Source organism: Leptosomus discolor, chromosome 8 (genome assembly GCF_034619465.1).
Source record: "Leptosomus discolor isolate bLepDis1 chromosome 8, bLepDis1.hap2, whole genome shotgun sequence".
NCBI lineage: Eukaryota > Metazoa > Chordata > Aves > Leptosomiformes > Leptosomidae > Leptosomus > Leptosomus discolor.
Window position 1 is genome coordinate 33,681,081 of NC_141398.1, and position 19,959 is coordinate 33,701,039.

The 19,959-nt window shown below is 41.6% G+C and overlaps 1 protein-coding gene across 1 annotated transcript in view; it reads left to right on the forward strand.

Annotated features, from left to right (window-relative positions):
* The window catches only part of PHACTR1 (phosphatase and actin regulator 1), a 307,280-nt gene that overhangs the window by 250,016 nt on the left and 37,305 nt on the right, over positions 1 to 19,959 (forward strand). The window contains exons 8-10 of the mRNA XM_086468979.1: positions 1,687 to 2,017; positions 9,074 to 9,282; positions 10,809 to 10,965. Coding sequence (XP_086325105.1) covers positions 1,687 to 2,017; positions 9,074 to 9,282; positions 10,809 to 10,965 — 697 coding nt within the window. The remainder of the gene's footprint in view (positions 1 to 1,686; positions 2,018 to 9,073; positions 9,283 to 10,808; positions 10,966 to 19,959) is intronic.

The window sequence follows — 19,959 nt, forward strand, 5'->3', positions numbered from 1 at the left end:
CTACTGTCTGTAACTCTCCCACTCTGCAATGTGGAAAGACCACTTTCTCTCCATGCCTCTGTTTCATCTTTGCGCACCCTTTGCCTTTAGACTATAAGCCCTCTGAAGAAAGGGAAGACTTGCTGTCAGTGTGTTGTTCCTATGTAGTAAAATCACTAGTATCAAGTGGATACTGTGGATGCAATGAAGCTACAACTAGCAATAAAAAAGTCCAATGTCATATCTGAGCTTGGCTCCATGCATGGTCTTTTTCCATATTATTGTCCTTAATAGTTTTCAAGAAGTGTTAGTGCTTGGAAGTACTAATATCAACTTTGTGCACCCTGGCTAGTAGATAAGGATACTAATACAGGCAATACCCAGAATAGGCCAGGAGGGAGGAAGGAGTAAAAGGTGCAAGGAGAAGGATAGTTGTGCTAAAAAGAACCATCTGGAAAAGGACTTTAGAAATCTGATATTGCTCAGGAGTGTGAAGACCTTTGAAACCTGGAGGGCAACATCTTACTCCCAAGCTTTCTCAGTTCAAAAGAAGATTCTAGCCGTTCAGTGCCTTTACCATATTACAACAAGAAGAGTGAACTGAAGCAACAAGAGGACGAAGAGTCTGCAGCCCTTGCCTGCAAAGCTGCATTGCAGAGCCAAATGTCTGTGGTATCCCAGGCTCAAAAGGGCCTGGCCTTTCTCCTAAACACAAGCTCATAGTTGCAGCTCACAGCATGTATATTTGCTCTCATTTTTGCTTTTGTCATACATGGTGGCCATTTCCCACACTGATCTTGGGAACTGCAAGCCCTTTCATTAACTTCTTTTTCCCTCTAAAAATATTTCATGGTGCAACTCCAAAAATCTCCATCCTGCAGTTGAGTCCTGGCAGAGAGATTTGCTTGTGGACCTTTCACTGATTTCCCATGGAAGTCAGGGGAGTCTTTGCCTAGCAGGTCAACTGTGTCATTCAAGGAACATGCCTAGAGTTAAAAAGGTTAAAATTCAGTGCACAAGTCCAGAGAAAAGTGCCTGCCAAGTCTTCTGTTAAAGAATACGTTAATCCTAACAGTCTTCTGCCCTTTATCATTTTCTCCTCCTGTACCCTTTGGTTTTCCAGACCACTCCTGTTTAGTATTCAAACCCTATTTGTTTTCTCTTTTGCCCTGTAATGTAATTTTTAACACCAGATGTTTTGCACATCACAAAGCTGTAAGAAATATAACTCGTAGTAATTGCACTGCAGTGGCTGAGAAGGATCAGGAGTCCCTGAGCTTTTGCTCCAGCAGCGATGGTGGTGAGTCATCCTGTAACTTCAGACACCAAATTGCACTCCCCCCATTCGTGTGCCTGTTGAGCGGGAGACGTCATGCCTACCCCACAGGGCTGTTTTGGAGGATTAGGGCTTTAAAGCGTCAAAGTGTGCCACCAGCCTTGTTAAGCATTGCTTAAACGTGTTTATTAAGGGGCATGCACAGCCCTGGGATGTTTTCTGTGAGACTCGGAAGTGCTGCAAAACAGCAGTATTTTTCCTGAAGACAGTGGTGAGCACGCGCTATGCAGAGTTGTCTGTCACAGCAGGGAAGGGGTGCGCAGTCCCTTGTTGACTAGCAACCTCAGTACCTTCTCTCCCAGCCACATACTCTGATCTACATCTTACTGACATGTAAATTAACATCAGGGCCTGTCTGTCTTCTGTTTTAGATCCTGGTGCTCCTGTGAAACTGCCTTGTATGCCAGTTAAGCTGTCACCTCCACTACCTCCAAAGAAAGTCATGATTTGCATGCCTTTAGGGGGGCCAGACCTCTCTCACTCATCCTATTCCACACAGAAGAGTTCCCAGCAGCCTTTGACCCAGCACCATCACACTGTCCTGCCATCCCAGTTAGCAGCTCACCAGCACCAGCTCCAGTACGGCAGCCACAGCCAGCACCTGCCTTCTGGGTCCAGCACATTGCCCATTCACCCTTCAGGGTGCCGAATGATAGAGGAACTGAACAAAACACTAGCCATGACCATGCAAAGGCTAGAAAGGTAAGGGATCAACTTTTAAAATTACTTATTGATGTGCACTGTTTCCTGCTAACCTCATGTCTTGGTTTGAAAGACAGGTGTCTGCAGAGAAAGGCAGGAGCCTCCCTTGAAATGGAAAGTGCAACCCCCTTCCCTCCAAATTATTATAATTTTGAAATTAACGGGCCTTCAGGCAAAGATATGGGGAATAGAAATAACAGTTCTTTACTTATATATATATATATATATATATATATATATATATATAACACAAGGCAGGGAAAAAAACAAACAACCCACTGGTTTACACTGACAGAGTCAGGAATACAACCTGACACCCTGTTAGGGTGGCAGTAGCAGTCCGATAAGATGCTGGCTGCAGTCCTCCTGAAGCGATGGATGTAGTTCTGTTGAAGCAGCGATCAGGTAAAAGAGTCTGGTCTTCCTCCGAAGGTCCAGTGGTAGGTAGGTAGCTCTTGTCCTCTGGAACTCCAGTGGAGGGGAAAAACTCCTCTGGGAATCCAGTGGAAGAAGGCTGCTAGGGTGTTGGAGATCTCAGTTTTTATTTAGCATGGACTGCTTGGCTCCTTCCCCCCGGGCGGAGCATCTCACAATGGGATGGGGAGTCGTGAGGCAGTTCCTTGATGGGCCATTAACAGGAGATAGTCCAGAGGGGGGAGGCAGGGAGCGCCGCCCCACCTGGTCTCAGCAGCTCCTGAAGATGGTAATAGAATACTTTTTTTTTCTTTTTGGCACATTTTGCACTGTAACCTAGGACACCTCAGTATCAATATCACGATTTGAGTTATGCTGATAGGACTATGGGGTCTAACAGCTTCAGAGCAGCGTCATTGCTGGAGAAGCAGACAGGGAAAGAGCCTTTCCAGACTTGTTTGACAAGTTTGTGGCATAAAGGAGAAAAAGACCAGATTTCCTGTACCCCATTGTCCTGTTCAAGGGAGTAGATAATACAGCCAGTGGTGATGTTAATAGGACATGCCTGGCTTGCAATATATACTGCAGACTGCATAACTGCAGAGCTCCAGTTGTGTGGAGGATTGCCAAAAGCAAGGAAAGGAAGTGGAAGATTCAGAAAAGAGCAAGAAAAACCAGATGTGCCACTCAACCGCAGCATCTGATTGGTATTGCCAATTAGCTCAAAACAACCTATGAGGATGTCCTAGACTTCATGGACTTCAATGCACTATTTAAATTATTTCAATTAATTTAAATTGAATTACATGTTTGATCTTAAAATAAGTATTTAGCCCATTCCACAGCAGCTACCTTCTTAGCCATTTGCATCCGGAGGAAGGTAGTACGTTTGATCAGAAGTGCCTTGCCCACCTTAGGGCTATTTTTTGTTACTGTCACTTGTGGGTGTCTCTGAATGCTGCTCCAAATAGTCTAAGTAGTGAAGCATGTTGTATAAATGCAAGCTGTCCTCATAGACTGCAAGATCAGCAAGCTTTGGAAAATTTATTTCGTCTCATAGAGGAGAATTGAGCAAGTCCCAGAATAGGGAAGGTAGTCCAAAAAATGACATGTTCTATTTATTACCAAGGGCAGCTTTGTAGCCAGCTTGTTCAAAGAGCATCAGATCATCCTTCTGTTAGGAAGCTAAAGTATCTGGTCTAACAGAAAAAATGCCTAATGATCCGCCCCAATACCTCTTTGTGATAAGGTTGCTTTCATTATATTGCATAGTTGAAAATAATTCAATTAGAGATAGCAGATTCTGCTTACTGCATGAAAAACAGTTAAGAGGACCAGAGTCTGTCCCACACTGCCATCTTATTTTAGTACTAGGATAGCAAGACCTCTGTGGTTACATCAGGGGGGCTAATATTTCTGCAGCATGGGCAAATTTTCTGCTGGGGAAAAACTGCTAGGCCTATGAGGGAGATTCCTATTCCCATCAGTAAAAGGGCTGTAGCGGTAGGATTGGAAGGAACATCCACATTCCCCCCTGTGCCCAGTGACTACCCCCTTGCCTTGCACATTGCCGGCAGGGCGGGTCAGGTGCATCTGAATCACCCCAAAGCTTGGTGCGTCAAGCACAGAGGGTGGCTGGTGTCTCCCAAAGACTCCTTTGGAGCTGCACTGCCCATGCTGTCCCCAGCATAGGTCAGATGTCTTACTGTCTGGCTCACACTGCGTGCAGAAGGCACTTTGTTATTCTGAGCCCAGTGACATCTCTCAGAGTATGACTTCATTGTGGCATCTGTTGCCCCACAGCAATGAATGCTCCAGTTTCTAGGCATCCATCACATTTATGTCTACAAATGCATTTAACTGATTGAAAGAAGGTGATACCGTTTGGTTTTAACTATTAATTTGAAGCTGAAGCTCTGCTGCTTGTTAACAACTGAATGGCAAGGATTCATTTCCCAATATGAAGCAATTGCCTGCCTTTGCAGAAGAAAATAAGAAAAGGTTGTGGCACTGATATTTCACATTTAAAATTAAAATGAATCCTAGTTCATGATATTGCAGATGGTTGATTTTTCATAGTCTGTTTGCATTGATTATTATTTCAGTCATGAAACAAAGTGTTGAGTACTTCAATTATTCTCTTTGTCAAAACAAATCAGTAACATTTGCATTCACAAGAGAGAATATAGGTGATGACTGTTTCCTCTGCAACAGCGATTGTTATTTTCATAGTATTTAGAAGTTAAAGTATTTCAAAGTATTTACAGGTCTGTGGAGCTGACACTTGCTGTTAAATTCTTTAAGTACTTTTTCAAGCCCCATTGTAATCATAGTAAATTTGCTAACTTTCTTGAAGATTTGTGCAGATTTTTTAAATATGTGTATTTAACTTGGGAGAGCATTATTTGCACCAAATGCCATTTTTTCTAGTATTTTTGACAGTAGTCCTTTTCCCTTAGTTGTATAAAATCTAGATTAAACCTAGTGGAAATCATACTGCAGTATTTGTCATTGGACACTTAAGGCCAGAAGTCTTGAAGGCCTGTTAAAACTACACAGATCTTAGATCTGCTTTCCTCCATTTAAAATTTGGTGCTGTGCTCAAATCTGTTGCACACATAGGATATGCAGTGATATCCTGAGCTTTACTGTTCATTCCAAAATAACAATATACTGGGTCACTGTTGTTGGGTCAATAATCTTGAGGAGATGAGAGAGCCTGACAAGTCTCTGAGGCACCTTCTGAGGAATACCAAGTTCATTGGCAGCATTTATTTTTGCTGATCTCAGTCTTTACCTCAAAAGGATCCTACAACTTTATAGAATAATTGCCATGATGCTGCTGTAGTAATGCTGCCGAGTCTGGTCATTTGGGGGATTATTTAGAATAGTATTTTGTTTTTAACAAGAGATGATCATGTAGACAAGTGCAGATCAGTTTTCTGCTCTTTTTTTTTTTCCTTCAGGATTTTTTTTTTCTTCCCTGTGTCTGCTTTCTTTGGTCCTGGTGCAGTGGAAGCTCCTCGAGTCTGTTGAACTCCATTGATACTCACTGAATCCGTAACCAGTTTGTATCGATTCTACATTTTGCCCAGTGAACTTTTATTAGACCTCACAACTCTTCTCTCCATCAGGACTGAAAGTGTGGACAGGAACAAAGAATTAAAGACTTAAAACACCCCCTTCCTGTGGCAAATCTGGAGTTTTTGCTTTCACAGATGAGGCCTCTGGAATTTGGATAGTCTAACAACATCTGAAGACTGATACTTGAAATCAGTGCTTTGCCAATGAGCCAGAAGCTAGCCAGAGAAAAATGAGCTGTGCCTCTGTTCTGGCCTGGAAGCCGGAAGTTATTTTGCTGTCTTTGACCTTGAGAAAGCTACTGAGCTTCTCTACCTCTATTTTCCTCTCTGCAGGAGTGGTTGCATGTTACTGCCTCATCTAGATCTAGTGCATATTAATAAGTTGATGTCTTAAGGTACATTAAAAGCGTGTAATAGCTATTCAAGTTCCATTTGTTCTTATGACTTAAAATGGTAGTTACTTCCTGGATTTTTTATTCAGTTTTATTATAGACGTTATAGAACATTAAGTTCATTTGCACACTTAACACTTTTGATTGCAAACATTTCCTGGTACTCATAACATCTATTCATAACCTATTCTCAGAAGGGCAATCTGTCCCTTGCATAGTATGACTATTATGACATGTCATTTGTGCTGCCAGTTTGCCTCTATTTTCCTTGATAAATTACCAGCTTTATGATAGGTTAAGTTGAAACAGAGAAGAGTGTAATTTCCACATAACCTTTTTTCTGCAACCTCTGTTGCCAGTTTGTGCCCTACTGGAAACGACTTTCCCCTTCAGCCCAAAGGGTATGTGTCAAGTGTAAGTAAAACTCTAAATTGGGGCATCATTTTTTACATTGTAAGAGTTGGTGAAAATCTGATAAGCCCTGCCACCAAAGTCCACAGAAGGTTTCATCCTCCTGACTGACATGAATTTGGGAAGAAGGACCATTGCCCACAAGTGGTACATCACAACCAGCAACATAAGAATTTTTAGAAATCCCTCTTGTGCCACTGGAATGTATCTTTAATTTTGACTTAGGGAGGAAGCTTCTTGATCCGAATAGCCTTATTTTCTGCCTTGCCCATGTGGTTCTCAGTCTGGTAAGACGACAATTAATTTCAATTACTGTGTGGGCTCTTGTACACTAGCAGCTGAATCAAGGCCTCGGTTTGTTCAACGTATGTACTGAAAAGCTATTAAGTGGCAGTATCTCACTCCAGGCTAGAATTGCATCTGTGGCACAGCAGTGAAAAATCACTGTGTCCAAAAAGACAGTATGTGAGACCAGTTCCTCTGGGACACCCAGTTCAGCTTCAGACTGTAGATTTATGAAATGAAATGCATTAGACATGCCTGCCAGTGTCTTGTAAGTCTTATAAAACGTATTTGAGTCAGAAAACATTTATCTTCCATAAAACCTGTCAAGAGAATTGCTTTTTGTCTAAACTTTAGCATTGCCTAAGGATAGAAACACTTAGTATTTATAGCTCTGCCTTCTCTCTGTCTCTCACGTGTATGCCTGTCTTGTAAAAATGTATATACAATGGTTTGAAGTTTTTTCAGACTTTTGTTTTAACTGATAAGTACAGAAGAATGTACTGGGGATCTGAGAACGTGCTGATAAAAATGTAACTCTTTATTCCAAAATCAAAGAGCCTGGGATGACAGATGAGAAGTGTGCGGGTTTTTTCCCCCTAGATTTTACAGGAGGCATTTCACTTTTTCAATTTTGTCTATACCATGAGTCACTCATATTCTTAAATTTGGATTTTTTCTTAAAACATTTTCTGACTAGAAACATTATAAGCTATAGCAGTGTAACTCTTTTGCTGTTTTGATCACATAAAGATGACACAACGGTATTTGCAAGTGCCGGTACTAGTCAGCTATGAATTATTCAAATCTATGTCTTAAGATGAGTTTATCTTCTTAAAACAAGTACTTGCTTAACTGTAGCTTTGTTCTCTAATTTCATTGCAAAGCATGAAGCTGATTTAAAATCGACTGTTTAAAACAATAGTGTGCTTTTTGGTAAATAATGCTAAAAATTCTGTGGTGTAGACCACCTGACCATGTGGGGGTTTTGCTAATGACCCAGAGGAATTTATACACAATGGAAATATCCAGTGACCTTGATTCATCTTTCTTAAGTATACTGCAGTACTGCATGTATTTCATAAGTGCTTTGCTCAGACAGCTGACTTAGTCAAAATGCTGTGGAAAAGGCTGATTTTAATCAAGAAGAACACAAAACACCAGGGAAAATGAGGGGCTTAAAATAGAAAGTAGTATGATCAAGAAAGTGGATGATTCAGAAAAATTACAATGAGATGAGAAGCTGCCTATTTCTAGATCACTAGTTCAAATAAATATCCTCTGTGGTAATTTGTAAATCTTGTTGCCATCCAATACCTGCTTGGTAACTTGTTCTGGGAAACCACTTTGATATCTGCTACCCTACGTGCATGCCCATGGAGATGAATCTGCAGCCTACATACGTCCTTCACGGAACAGGGAAGCACCAAATGGTCCTGGATACTGAACTACTTTTTGCTCCTTTCATTTCTGCTTCCAGAAGGGACTTAGTGAAGTTGTACTTACTCTGTGTGTATGTATTGTTCTAAAATTAACTGAATAATCCAGTGGTTATGTTCACCATTGGAAGTTCTTTCTTTCTTTTTTTTTTTTAAGGAACATTAGCAGAATTTCACAGTATTTTAGTTTCTCTCAGAAATTTAATTCCAGGCTTTTGGGTTTTCTACCTTTGGTCTTAAAAAGAGTTACACAAAAAATAAGTTACAGAGAAAACCAATTAAAAAATTAAATTCATAAAATTAAAATTATCAAAGCATATCAATAAATTAAAAGTTAGTTGAAATTTCCTAAAGAGTGTAGTGCATTTGTGTGTCACTAGGAGAATTCAGCTGATAAATTTTAAAACAACTTCTTGGATAAAGTCTAATACAAAAATTCACAAGCCAGTTCTTCGTGAATCTCTCATACTCTGTGGTACAAAACATGGAATATCACTAAGAAAATGGAGTTCCCCTCTTCAAAGCATCCAGTAAAGCTGTGCATCACATTGTTGGTTAGTCTGTGATAGTGAATATTGCAAGTAACAAAATTATTTCTTCGAAGCCGAAGATGGTAATAACAGCGCGGTATGGTTTGCTGACAGGATCTGAAGCCTATTCTTCTTCTCAATCCCTAAGCATGTTGTCGGCTAGCATTATGTACCCAGAAGTGTATACCCATTCTGAGTAGCTGGTGCAATTCTCCCTAAGCCTTGAGACTGTATTTGCCACAGATCTTTAGTTCCCGGTCCTGTCTGCCAGTACTTCTGCCTGTGTGTTGCCCTACCTCTCCCTAACAAGTGTTGTACCTTAAATCTAATGTGTACTCAGTTTAAACCCATTAGATGTCTTGCTGGTCAGAAGATCTTTTTGTCCTCATTTTTTCTCAAAAAGGGATGAAAGACCACTACTTTCCTAAACACAGTGAGAGAAGCAACTCAGTCTTCCATTGAGCTGTTTCTTTTAGTTTATTTATTTGTTTTTCCTTCCCAACAGCTCTGGTTTACACACAGGTGACAGTGTTACAAAAACAGGACCTGGGGGCCTTCCAGACATGAGACAAGTGCCAACTGTTGTGATCGAATGCGATGACAATAAAGAAAATGTGCCTCATGAAACCGACTATGAAGATTCTTCCTGCCTCTACACAAGACAGGAAGAAGAGGAAGAGGAAGATGAAGATGAGGATAACTCATTATTTACAAGTAAGACTTATTCCATTTTTCCTTTCTCATTTATTTAATTTTTACTATGAGCTGTCAATACATAAGGGGAAACACAAGGCCCATAAATTTTCTTTCTTGACCATCGCTGTTGCATCCCTCAGGGCTTGACTACGTGGGGATGCTTGCTAAATTAATATGAAATAACAAATAGTATGAATTTATAGTGATTTTCCTAATCCACATGAATCCCTGTATGGGTAGCTCTCAGAATTCAAATTATTGGTTTTGGCTTATATGAGTTCTCTTCCAAATTGACTTTTGGATTCACTTCCCCAAGTGACCGTGGTATAGAGAAGTCCTGCCTCTGGCTTAAGTCAAGATCAGCTCAATAGACTTACTTCAGGAGGAGGAAGTGTCACTGATAGAGAATCAGAGCTTTTACGTATAGTAAGTATTAAATCATGTCAAAATTGTAAGTCTGCACATACTTTGAAAGGGGTCAGGATCAGAGAATTGGGCTTAGATAAGAAGAGGAGATTAATTGATAGCCGTATCGCAGTTGTAGTCTGGAAAGTGACCTGTGGTCCCTTCCTGACCTCTCTGAGAAAACCGATCTCCTGCCTCAGTGTGTCATCATAGGACTCTTCCACGAAGACAAGATACAGTATTTTGCCTATGGCAACTGCTTGTCATCCTGCAGGTTGAGGCTGGACTTTCAGGCCCTTGGATGTCTTTTCTTCCGAAAACTGGGAGCGGTGCAATGAAACAACACCCTTTTTAAAATACATGCAAAGAAGATTCTAAACCAGGCATATTTCATCTCCTCAGAAGCCTCCCTTACCCTGCAAGTGAAATTAAGCAGTCTTTGCCCTTAAACTAAGAAACAGAGCAGAACTGCACTGTCTCGCACTCTCCTGCCAAAGCCCAAAACCTCTCATGGGTTTGTGTCTCTCTGTCTTCTTGTGTCTGTCTTCCCTGCTCAAACTGCTCTGGATGCAAGGCTAGGAAAGCAAGTTTGAGCTGTGAAAGGCCACAGGTTTTCACAGTGTCTTTGCCACTTTCACTGCCTGAGCAGCAGTGTGTGTTAGTGTACAAAGAAATCTGTGCTGCTTCTGATTGACTCTCGATTCCTTCTAGTGTTAGCTTGGATGCCTTGATATTACATTACAAGAGAGATAGCTCTTTACACATGCTGTTGTTCTGCTGCCTGCCCAGATTCTGAGGCTGAATTAATTTGTTCCATTACGTGGTTCAGAAATGCTATATTAGAGAAGGCTACAGATGCTGCTAGCAATTCTGAAACAAGCCCTTCTTCTCCACTCCCCTCTATGGAGCAATATTTTAATTTCTTTTTCCTGTATACCTACCAAATTCAGCTTTTCCTTATTATGATATGAATTGAGGTTAATTGAGCATGTCAAGTTAATTGACACCTCTTTTCCCACAGTCCATAACAATGTAAATGAGAGCCTAGTATCCTCCCTTGGCTACTACTACTTTGCCTGCTGCATGCTGTAATGAAATTATGGCACCTCCTTTGGCAGAGCCTCTCCTATCTCCCACAGGCTCCTTGGCAATGAAAGTCTGCAGGAAGGACTCTTTAGCAATCAAACTAAGCAACAGGCCTTCCAAGCGAGAGCTGGAGGAAAAGAACATCCTCCCCATGCAGACTGATGAAGAGAGGCTTGAACTTAGGCAGCAGATTGGGACAAAGTTAACAAGGTAGGAGACAAACATTTTTCTAACTCTTGCTTTTGGAAATATGTGGTGGGATACAGTTATTATCCTTAGTCTGTAAGTATTTGAGATCTGTTTGTTCACAGTTTTCAAGAGGAGAAGCCATGGGGGGCGGGGAGGACTCTAGACGTTATTTCTGCTCCAATATAACTTCCAATACAACACCCCATAGGAATATCCTATGGGATCTTTGGCTGTGCTAAGTATCAGCATGAACTATGTGGATTTGGTTGTTTTCGGTGCACCATTAGGAAATGTTCAGCTTTGATAACATTTTGGATGTAGCTGCAGATCCCATTTGATAGGCTATTAGTTTGGCCAAAGGGCAGACATATAACTTTCTCTTCTGACTCTCTCTCTTGTGAGTATCTGAGTCTTTTCCTGATACAAAATACTTACAACCTTCAGTACCTGCTTTTGTTGGGACATATTTACGCTGTCTAGACTCCCTTCTTCACAACAGTGTCACTCACAAACTGTTCTGGTTTTCTGTATTCCATGGGGTATAGAGAGGTGGCCATTAAATGTGGAAGGTTTCTGTCAAGAATTAGTAAACTGAGGTCAGGTAGAAATGTCTAAGAACCTCCTACGCTCCAGCTATGATTTCTGTAATCAATTTAATATTGTTGTGTTATCCAGTTGTGGTAGGCAGCGCTGGTGAATGCTTTTAGTTGTCCTTCAGTGAGACTCTGAGAAAACCACAAGGAGAAGACCAGCCAGTTGTTGGGAATTTTCTTGTGGGTTTTCTTTTTTTTTTGTAGGTTTTCTTTTTGGTGGAGGGAGATAAGGGGGGAACACCACTACCATGTTGTGGAGACAGAAAGAACAGGAGCTCCTGGTAAATAGCTCTTTCAGCATTTTATCTACTTTTTTTTTTTTTTTCCCGTGGCCTCGTTTATCACCTCTTTGGAATAAACTAACTACGTCTTTCCAGTCTGTCTTTGGAAGTATTTGTGCTGGATCATGCTTCGCCTACTCCAAGACCTGTCTAATTCTTCAGTATCCTTGTTGAAGGGCCTCAGCAGTGACGCCCAAAGTATGCAAGATGGCGCTGCACTGTTGCGGGTAGTGTGGTTTTTCAGTCCAGTCTTTATTCAGCCTAATACCTTGTTAGACTGTAGCTGCACGTGGAGCTCCAGGTCCCAAAGAGCAGCACGTGACAGCAAGGTCCCAGTGCCTATATGATTGATTTTTAACCCTTTTGAAGCGTGTGAAGAGTTGAAATTTTTGTCTCTTACCACCATATCTTACTGGGCAGCGATTGACCTTGCAGTGACATTGGACAGCATTTCTACTGTGTTGCCAATTTGCCTAAATTACTTTAGGTCTCTCAGAAGTTTTACAGCTCACTCTGATGAAGGTAAATAGCGTCATTTGCAAATTGACTCAATTGACTCTGCACAGCTCACTGTGCCCCAGGTGGTTTTTATTATAAGTATTTTGTATCTCACCTCTCCAAAACCTGCTTTTTCCCCATTAAAGAATGTTTCTTCAGCATATCTCTTTTTAACAAGGAAAACTAATTTTGGCAACACCCAGAACCCTTCCTTTGTAAGCCCCATATTCTCACGATATCGTTGTTTCCTCAGTTGCATCTCTGCTCATTCAGTCTGGGTATAATGCTTGATCTTGTCTTCTAATATATCTAGGACTTAGGGGCAATCACAAATAGTTCAAATAATCAAAACTGTGTATATATGGGCTCAAATAATAGCTGAGCCACTGCTGTTCCATTGCAGTTTTATACCAGTGTAACACCACTGAAATGGGTAGAATTTCACAAGCCTTATCTGGAATAATATAGTTGCCAGTCTGACCTTTTAATTACTAGTATTTACAATACAATATCTAATCCTTTTGAGTAGTTAAACACTATCAAGAAATATAAGACTACAACTTTCCTCATCTCTAATATGCAAAAAGCCACAGACATTTCAGCAGCAAGAAGGAAGGTACCTGTCTTAGAGTAGTGCTTTGTATCTACATGTGATGTATCCATGTGCACAGACTGATGAATAGATTGAAATAGAGAGAATATTTCGATTTGGACAGTATTTCTTTATTGTCCAGACTTCATTACTAAATCCAACCCTTGCCACTGCTCCGTAATTGTCACACAGTGATGCAAGTGCCAAGCAAAATTAAAGTAGTGAAGCATTTATAGTCCTTAGAGAAGATGCTAGATGCAGACTGTAATTGCAGCTAGCAATTTTGGATTTCAGAGGGATTTGTACTGTTCCACCAATGGTCCCCTATGGTTTAAAATAGCGAGCCAATGAAATCACGTTTGCTACTTACAGAAGTAAAAAATGCAGAATAAAGACTTCAGCAAATAGTTATTGTTTGTAATGGATCGATTAATTTTCACGAAGAGGCTGATTAGGATTTATGCATAATCTTCACAGTGTTTAGTTTGGAAGAGCTCATTGGCTGCCACATTTGGCAGATCAGAATTTAGTACTATAAAGAAAACATCATTTTTAAAGATGCTTATAGCCAGGCATATTGAGAGATTGACCACTGACATATTGTGTGGGACCGCAATCATCCCAGGTGTAGTTCCTCCAGCCTTACTAGAGTTGCACCAGGAATCAATTTTACTCAGAACTGTTTGTTCAGATCCTGTTTAAATGTAGCTTGGAACCTCTGAACCTCCAGTTAGTCCCAGAAAGTTGTTATGACTTTATTGTTGCATCTGCCAACTGGTAGGGAGATTCCAGAGCGGACTTCACCATGTTGCCTGTTTCCCATGCTGGGAGAACAGTGCCTTGACTTGCACCAGACCAGTTGTAAGGGTGAGGCTGCAGAGACTGTATCTTATAGAAGGATCTGGCTCATTGCACACCTGAATTTCAGCTCAGCAGTGAGACAAATTAACACCTTTGTGCCTATCGTAGAAACACTTCACATCAGTGTACTGCTTCGCTACTGTATATCCTGTATCATGGCTCAGCACATGTAGGTGCAAACAAAAATGGAGCTTTTTGCCCAAGATGGCAAAATATGTCCCAGAAAAGGCTGGAGATCCCACATCACGTGAAATCCAGCCACATGAATAGGCCACTACACCATAGACTGGCACAGCAATTACAGCAACTAATTAGAAGACCACCTCCTGCTCTACCCAAGCCAGAACAGACTACTCCAAAATATGATTACCTATTAAGAAGCAAAGAGCAGAAATAGTGAATTAAGAACTTCCAGTTCATAAGCACATGTGATTTGAGGATAGGAAGTGGATGCTGGAGGCCATTTTCTTGGCTGCTAAAAACCCTTACAACTCCATCAACTTCTACTCTGAAATGCAGACCTTCTGCGCTAAGTAAATCTTTTAAGTGGGTATGGTTTTCTTTTTTGTTTCCTGTCTGCTCAGCTTCTCCCAAATTCCTCCTCCATTTTATCCCTCTGGTGCCCGCATAGCTTCACAGCTGCTCAAGAAGTGTGTGTAAGTGACTGTAAGACAGAAAGGAGAAAACAGGAGGAAAAATAGGATGCTGAAAGTTAACAGGCAGAGGGAAAAGACAGAGTTCTGCTTTCTGCCTGGCTCTCTGGCTGTGTTGGACCTGGTGGGAAGCACCGTTCCCCCACTTATTCAGGTTAGAGCGGGGGTCAGGAGGACCTGGGTTTAACTTTCAGTCGCTATCAGGGTGAGAGGAGTGGGGCGTATCTGGGCTCTGACTGTGAAACAAGGACTCAGACAGGCTCTGGATTGGAGCTTGGAGGTTCTCCCAGGGGCAGTGATAAAGGCAAGGCCCGTCAGGAGCCCCTGGTGAGGAGGAGGGCTAGCAGTGATGGGTGATGCACAGCAGAGCCACTTGTCTCCCAGAGACTGAGGGACTGTCCCCTGGTAACAAGACGGGTGCTTCAGTGCTGGTCCTTGCACTTCTGTTTCACCAAGTAATTATAATGGTGGTCGTAAGAGACCACACAGACTTCCTCAATCAACTTATTATTTAGCAAGCACAAGAGCCGTTTAGAGAAAATCTATCTGTATATTTCTGTATAGCTATACACTGCACCAGACTTTGCTGAGGACTTGGCGCTCTCTTGAACTGGGAAGACCTAGTTTCTTTCCTTGTCTTTCACAAAGTCTGTCCCATACCTTGAGACAACGTGCGTCTTTAGACTATGGCTAATCTGCCATGCATCCTACAAGAGAGGCTTTCTAAAGCACTAAGGTCTTTTTGAGTCTCTTAAGCCCATAACTCTAGTGAAGGTGCTCATTAGCAATTAGGTGCAGAAGTATTAAAACTGAGATTTTGGTCCACTGCTTTTCAAGAATGCGTGGCACTGTCCTTATCTGTTTTCCTTGAATTGCTTCCATCTTGGCTTTTCCCACCTGTTGAAACAGGATGATGTAGTCATACAAAAATTTGGTAATCCAGTATTATTATCAGCACATTGCTAATAATCAATGTTAAGAGCACTTCTTGATATTCACAGTATTATTACTGGTCAGCATTGTGTCTGTCTCATCAGTGCACTCCTGCCCATCTCAGGGCAGAGGACAGGCTGGCTGCAGGTCGCAAGGCAGAGGAGATACATAAAGGCTGTCTACAGGCAAGCAGTGCATGTCAGGGGACTGCTACCCATCACTGGCAGGTGCCACAGGCAACCCAGTAAGATTTTGCAGCCCGATAAGACTTTGTTGCTGTGCTGCTGCCAAAAGCTGTCCGTTGTAGGAGTCACTTTTAATCCAAGACCATGCCCAGTGTGAAAGCAAAGTGAGGAGGTGGGAAGCAACCCTGTGCACATTAACTAACAAATTAAATAGAAAATAATTACATTAGAAACACATAAAGAAGAAAGTAACTTCCTGAAGTGTCTACACACTATCTTTTGCCTCTCTTCTGACTTAGAGTGATGGAAATCCCATTGCTCGACTGAATCCTGTCACTGTATGTGTTCTGCTGGCTTTAAAGCAGTGAATCAATGGCAAGCTCCTCAGTCAGATACACAGTAGTGCTCTACATCGTTTTTTGTACAGCCCTAGATTTATTGACTATGATACCTTATGGGGTGCTGTCCTTACATTAGCAAGTGGAAAATCTTGATCTGAAGCAGTATAAATAATATATTGCAAGTATCATGAGGCAAAGGATAGGAAGTATGACAATAGATCACAGAGACACTGTCTGTCTGTGTGCAGCTGTAAATACGTACACTTGAGATACGGACATGCATACCTGCTAGATCTGTTTATAGTCCCATTGATGCTTTGGAAATAGTACTGAGATGTCTGTGACTGAGAAATGTAGCATGAAAAGTCATAAATCTTTGTTATGGAGCAGCAGTTTTGACAGATGATGGTCACCTACTACCTCGATCAGAAAGGTAATCTATTCTATGCATTCCCTGATCAATACTACATCTTCCTCAGCTGTACTGAAAAATACTGTATAGAAGCAGAAATCCTGTGATGAAATGAGCTTGGGTGAATTCCCACAAGTATAAAAAATTGCCATTGATTTTTAAAATGCCGTGAGGCTGCTGTGAGGTTTTTGGACTTGTTCACATCAGGTGCTAGTTATCTGTGTTTGTCCCTGCATGAGGGAGAGTACTCAGGAGAAAGATCAATAGAGTATGTTTGTAAACAGAAGGAGACATATGAACCAGAAAGGAGAGAAAAACTGGACAATTTGGGAAATGGATTGCGTCTTCAGCATCACCATGAAGGTGACAGAGATATTATGAGTGCTGAGGAAGGGTTCGTCTGCAAGGCTTGCACAGTTGTTAAAATGCACAGCAGTTCCTTCAGAGGCCTGGGGGGACTGAATAGTCTGAAGTGGTCATTTTTATTTACTAAAAAATTAGTCTATGAGGAGATTCAGCTTTTTGAAACAGTTAATTATTTAAACAGCATTGCAGTCCAGTTGAGGGGAGGGTTTTTTCAGCCAGAGGATGGCAGCAAGTTGGCCCCTGTCAAGCACTGCTGAATCTCCATGGCTGTTCACCATCCAGTGCTGGGAAAGCATTTTGTGCCCTCCCCATCTCCGAGTCTTTTAGGGATAAAAAGAATGGGCAGACAGCAGGATTAGACTTTATTCACAGACCTCGTTTTGTTGGGTAACGTGAAATAATTTCTTTCTAATTACCTCTGACATCTGCAATTCTCACACTTATTGTTAGCTTCCACTAATGAGAGAAAAGCAAGTGCCTAAAGCAAGAGCTCATCCCCAACAGCAGTGCACACGCGCGTATGTGTGTGTGTGGAACTTGTCTCTTTGCATGTCGGGTGCTGGGGATAAATCACATGGAAAATGGGATTGTGGTAAACAAGCTCATCTAAATCCAGGATTAGAGGGGACGAATCGACAGCGCTAGATGCATGAATGGGGGCGACAGAAAAAAGCCGCATAGGGCTGAGCCTGGGTTTTAGCCACAATGGTACCTAGGGAAAACGGCATTTTTTTCCCTTTTAGTTTAGCTTCGTGAGGAAGCTGTACTTCTGTGAGAAACCCCAAGGGAGCTATCTAAATTGCCCTTAGCATCAGGAGGAAGACAGCAAAAGCAGGTGATTATCTATGGGCAACAAGCTGAAACCGAGTTATCATTACACATCCAGGCTCAACAGCCAGGAATAAATACTCTGAGCAGAACTGATCTGGGTTCTGTGCAGGAGTGCGGCTGGGAGATGGGCTTTCAAGGCCCGTTTCAGCCCTGTTATTTGGGATTGATGTCCTGCCAAGCTCTGTTGAGCTGAAAGGAAAGGTTACTTTGTAGTTAAAACACTCTGGGAAGGCTGCATCTTCCACGGGCTTTCTGACCTCAGGCAAGTCACTGAAAGAAACACATGTGCATGTATATATATATATATATATTTTATTTTTTTTTTAAGGTATATTGGGGTCTCCAAATGTACATATGTGCCTGTGAACTTTGGAAAACTACTCTGGTCAACAAACTCTCATTGACAGCAAAGTTTGTGTGCTTTCAAAAGTCACCCAGATATCAAGATCTCTTTAGACATCTAACTCTGTGTTTCAGTAGGACAAGGATTCTCATTTCTGCACATGGTTTGGACCTCTCTTTGTATTAGGAGTTTTCATAGCTAACGTCATAATTCCTCACAGAAAAAGACAGGTCTAACATCACAAATAATGCTATTTCTGTTGCTTTGAAATGAGTTTCAACAACTAGCAGCATGAATTTGCTTCATCTGCGTAAATTGCTATGGTGAAAGGTCAATGGAGCAATCAAGGGAAGGGGGAGGTGACAGTGGGTAATGTCACTGCAGAACACATCACCTCTACGTGCTCCCTTGTTTGCGGGATCAGCAATGTCCTTAGCCTATGATCTGGGTGGGCCCTGGCACTGTGATCTCTCCTTTGTTGCAGCTCCACCTCGGGATGGGATGAGCCCCTGCCGCCAGCAGTTTCCCTCAAACGGGGCCAGCAGATGTTTTGCTATGTATGAAAGCAAAGACTCGCAGAGTGCATATAGTCTGTCCTTGGGCAGATGTGTCTCTCCATTTTAGAAGGTGGGGCTGCAAATGGGCAGAGACAATTTATTTATGCTACTATAAAGGAGGAGGAACGTTGTGCTGAGGAGAGGAATGCTCTTTATGGTGGGCAACAGGCAGCAGGAAGTGGCATTTGAGGCCAAGGTCTCCCCAGAGGCACCTGTGTGGCCACTGATGAAATGGAAAGTGTTTTCTCCATATCAAAAGTTCATTTCAATCAGGGATGTCACCAGCCCAGGAAGGTATTTGTTATTCCTGGGGTCTCTCACTGCTCCCATTGCCTGCTCTCGTGGAAGCAGTGCAAGTCACTCCGTGCTGTCGTTGCGACACCTGTTTCTCCCATCCTTTCTCTGCAGAAGCCAAGGCATAACACATTATGGGGTTACAATTTCCCCTTCATGCGTCCTATCCTCTTCAGCCTTCTGACACAGTCTGTATTTGAGGTCTAACTCAGGCTGTCAACACAACCAAGACAAATATATTTAGTCTACCTTAGTTTCCTTTGCAGTTTCAGTGGGCTGTGGTATCCTTCATTTTCTGCCCTGAATTGATTGCAGTGTTGCTTTTAGTTGTCCAGCCACTGTCAGCTTTTACCTCAGAGGAAGCCACATTTCTCTGCTGGGCAAAATAATTCGTGGTGATATAATGGAAGCTTGTGGCAGTAATGAAATAACGTATGTTGGTAATAGAAACAGTCTTTTATTTCTGCAGTAAACAAGAGGCTGCGTGGAGTCCATGCAGTACTCTCTTTTGAGTAAAGAATGACAAATGTTAATAAAAACAGGTGAAAAACACAAGCAAGGAAGTAGCTGATTCAAAATATTATATTCTGGCTTTAAAAGAAGATGACAAAGGTGGTTGGTTTATTTTTTTTTCTTTTGCTGGTTAATGCTGACAAATTTAGGGCAGGTCTATTAAGAACTAGCTCATAAATTTCCACCTTGAAAAAATCTAACCATACATCTTCATGTTTTGTGTCTGCTGATTGTGGGGAGTTAATCACAAGCACAACAGTTGCTCAGCTTGAATGACCTTGTAATTTCTGTAAAGGAAACAAATCAAATGGCAATACGAGTAGGTAAAAGGAGCAGACTGGCAAGAATAAATTTCACTTTATAGGCTGACGATTGTAAAATGGAGAAATTGCTTTTTGAGCAAAATATTTAACCTCTCTCAGAAGTTACAATTTAGGGGTTTTTTTTCCCCCTTCAGTGTATCATGGCCTATTTGGCAACACGTGTGCAGGAGATTAACATAGGTAATCTTTGTAAAGGAGTCAAACATATAAAACCAATTTTTTATCCTGAGTCCAATCAGCTTTCAAATATATATATGTACTCATATATGTGCGCTGTGACTACTACTGTGAGCACAAGCGGGACTGCTAGAGAAGTAAGTCTAATTTATGTGCATGGTCATCTATCTATGTCCAAAAATGCAGGAGTTTCATATGCAGGTTATTGTGTGTGAGTATATAGAGGTGACTTTTTGAAGAGTTGGCCCTGTAGTAAATAGGA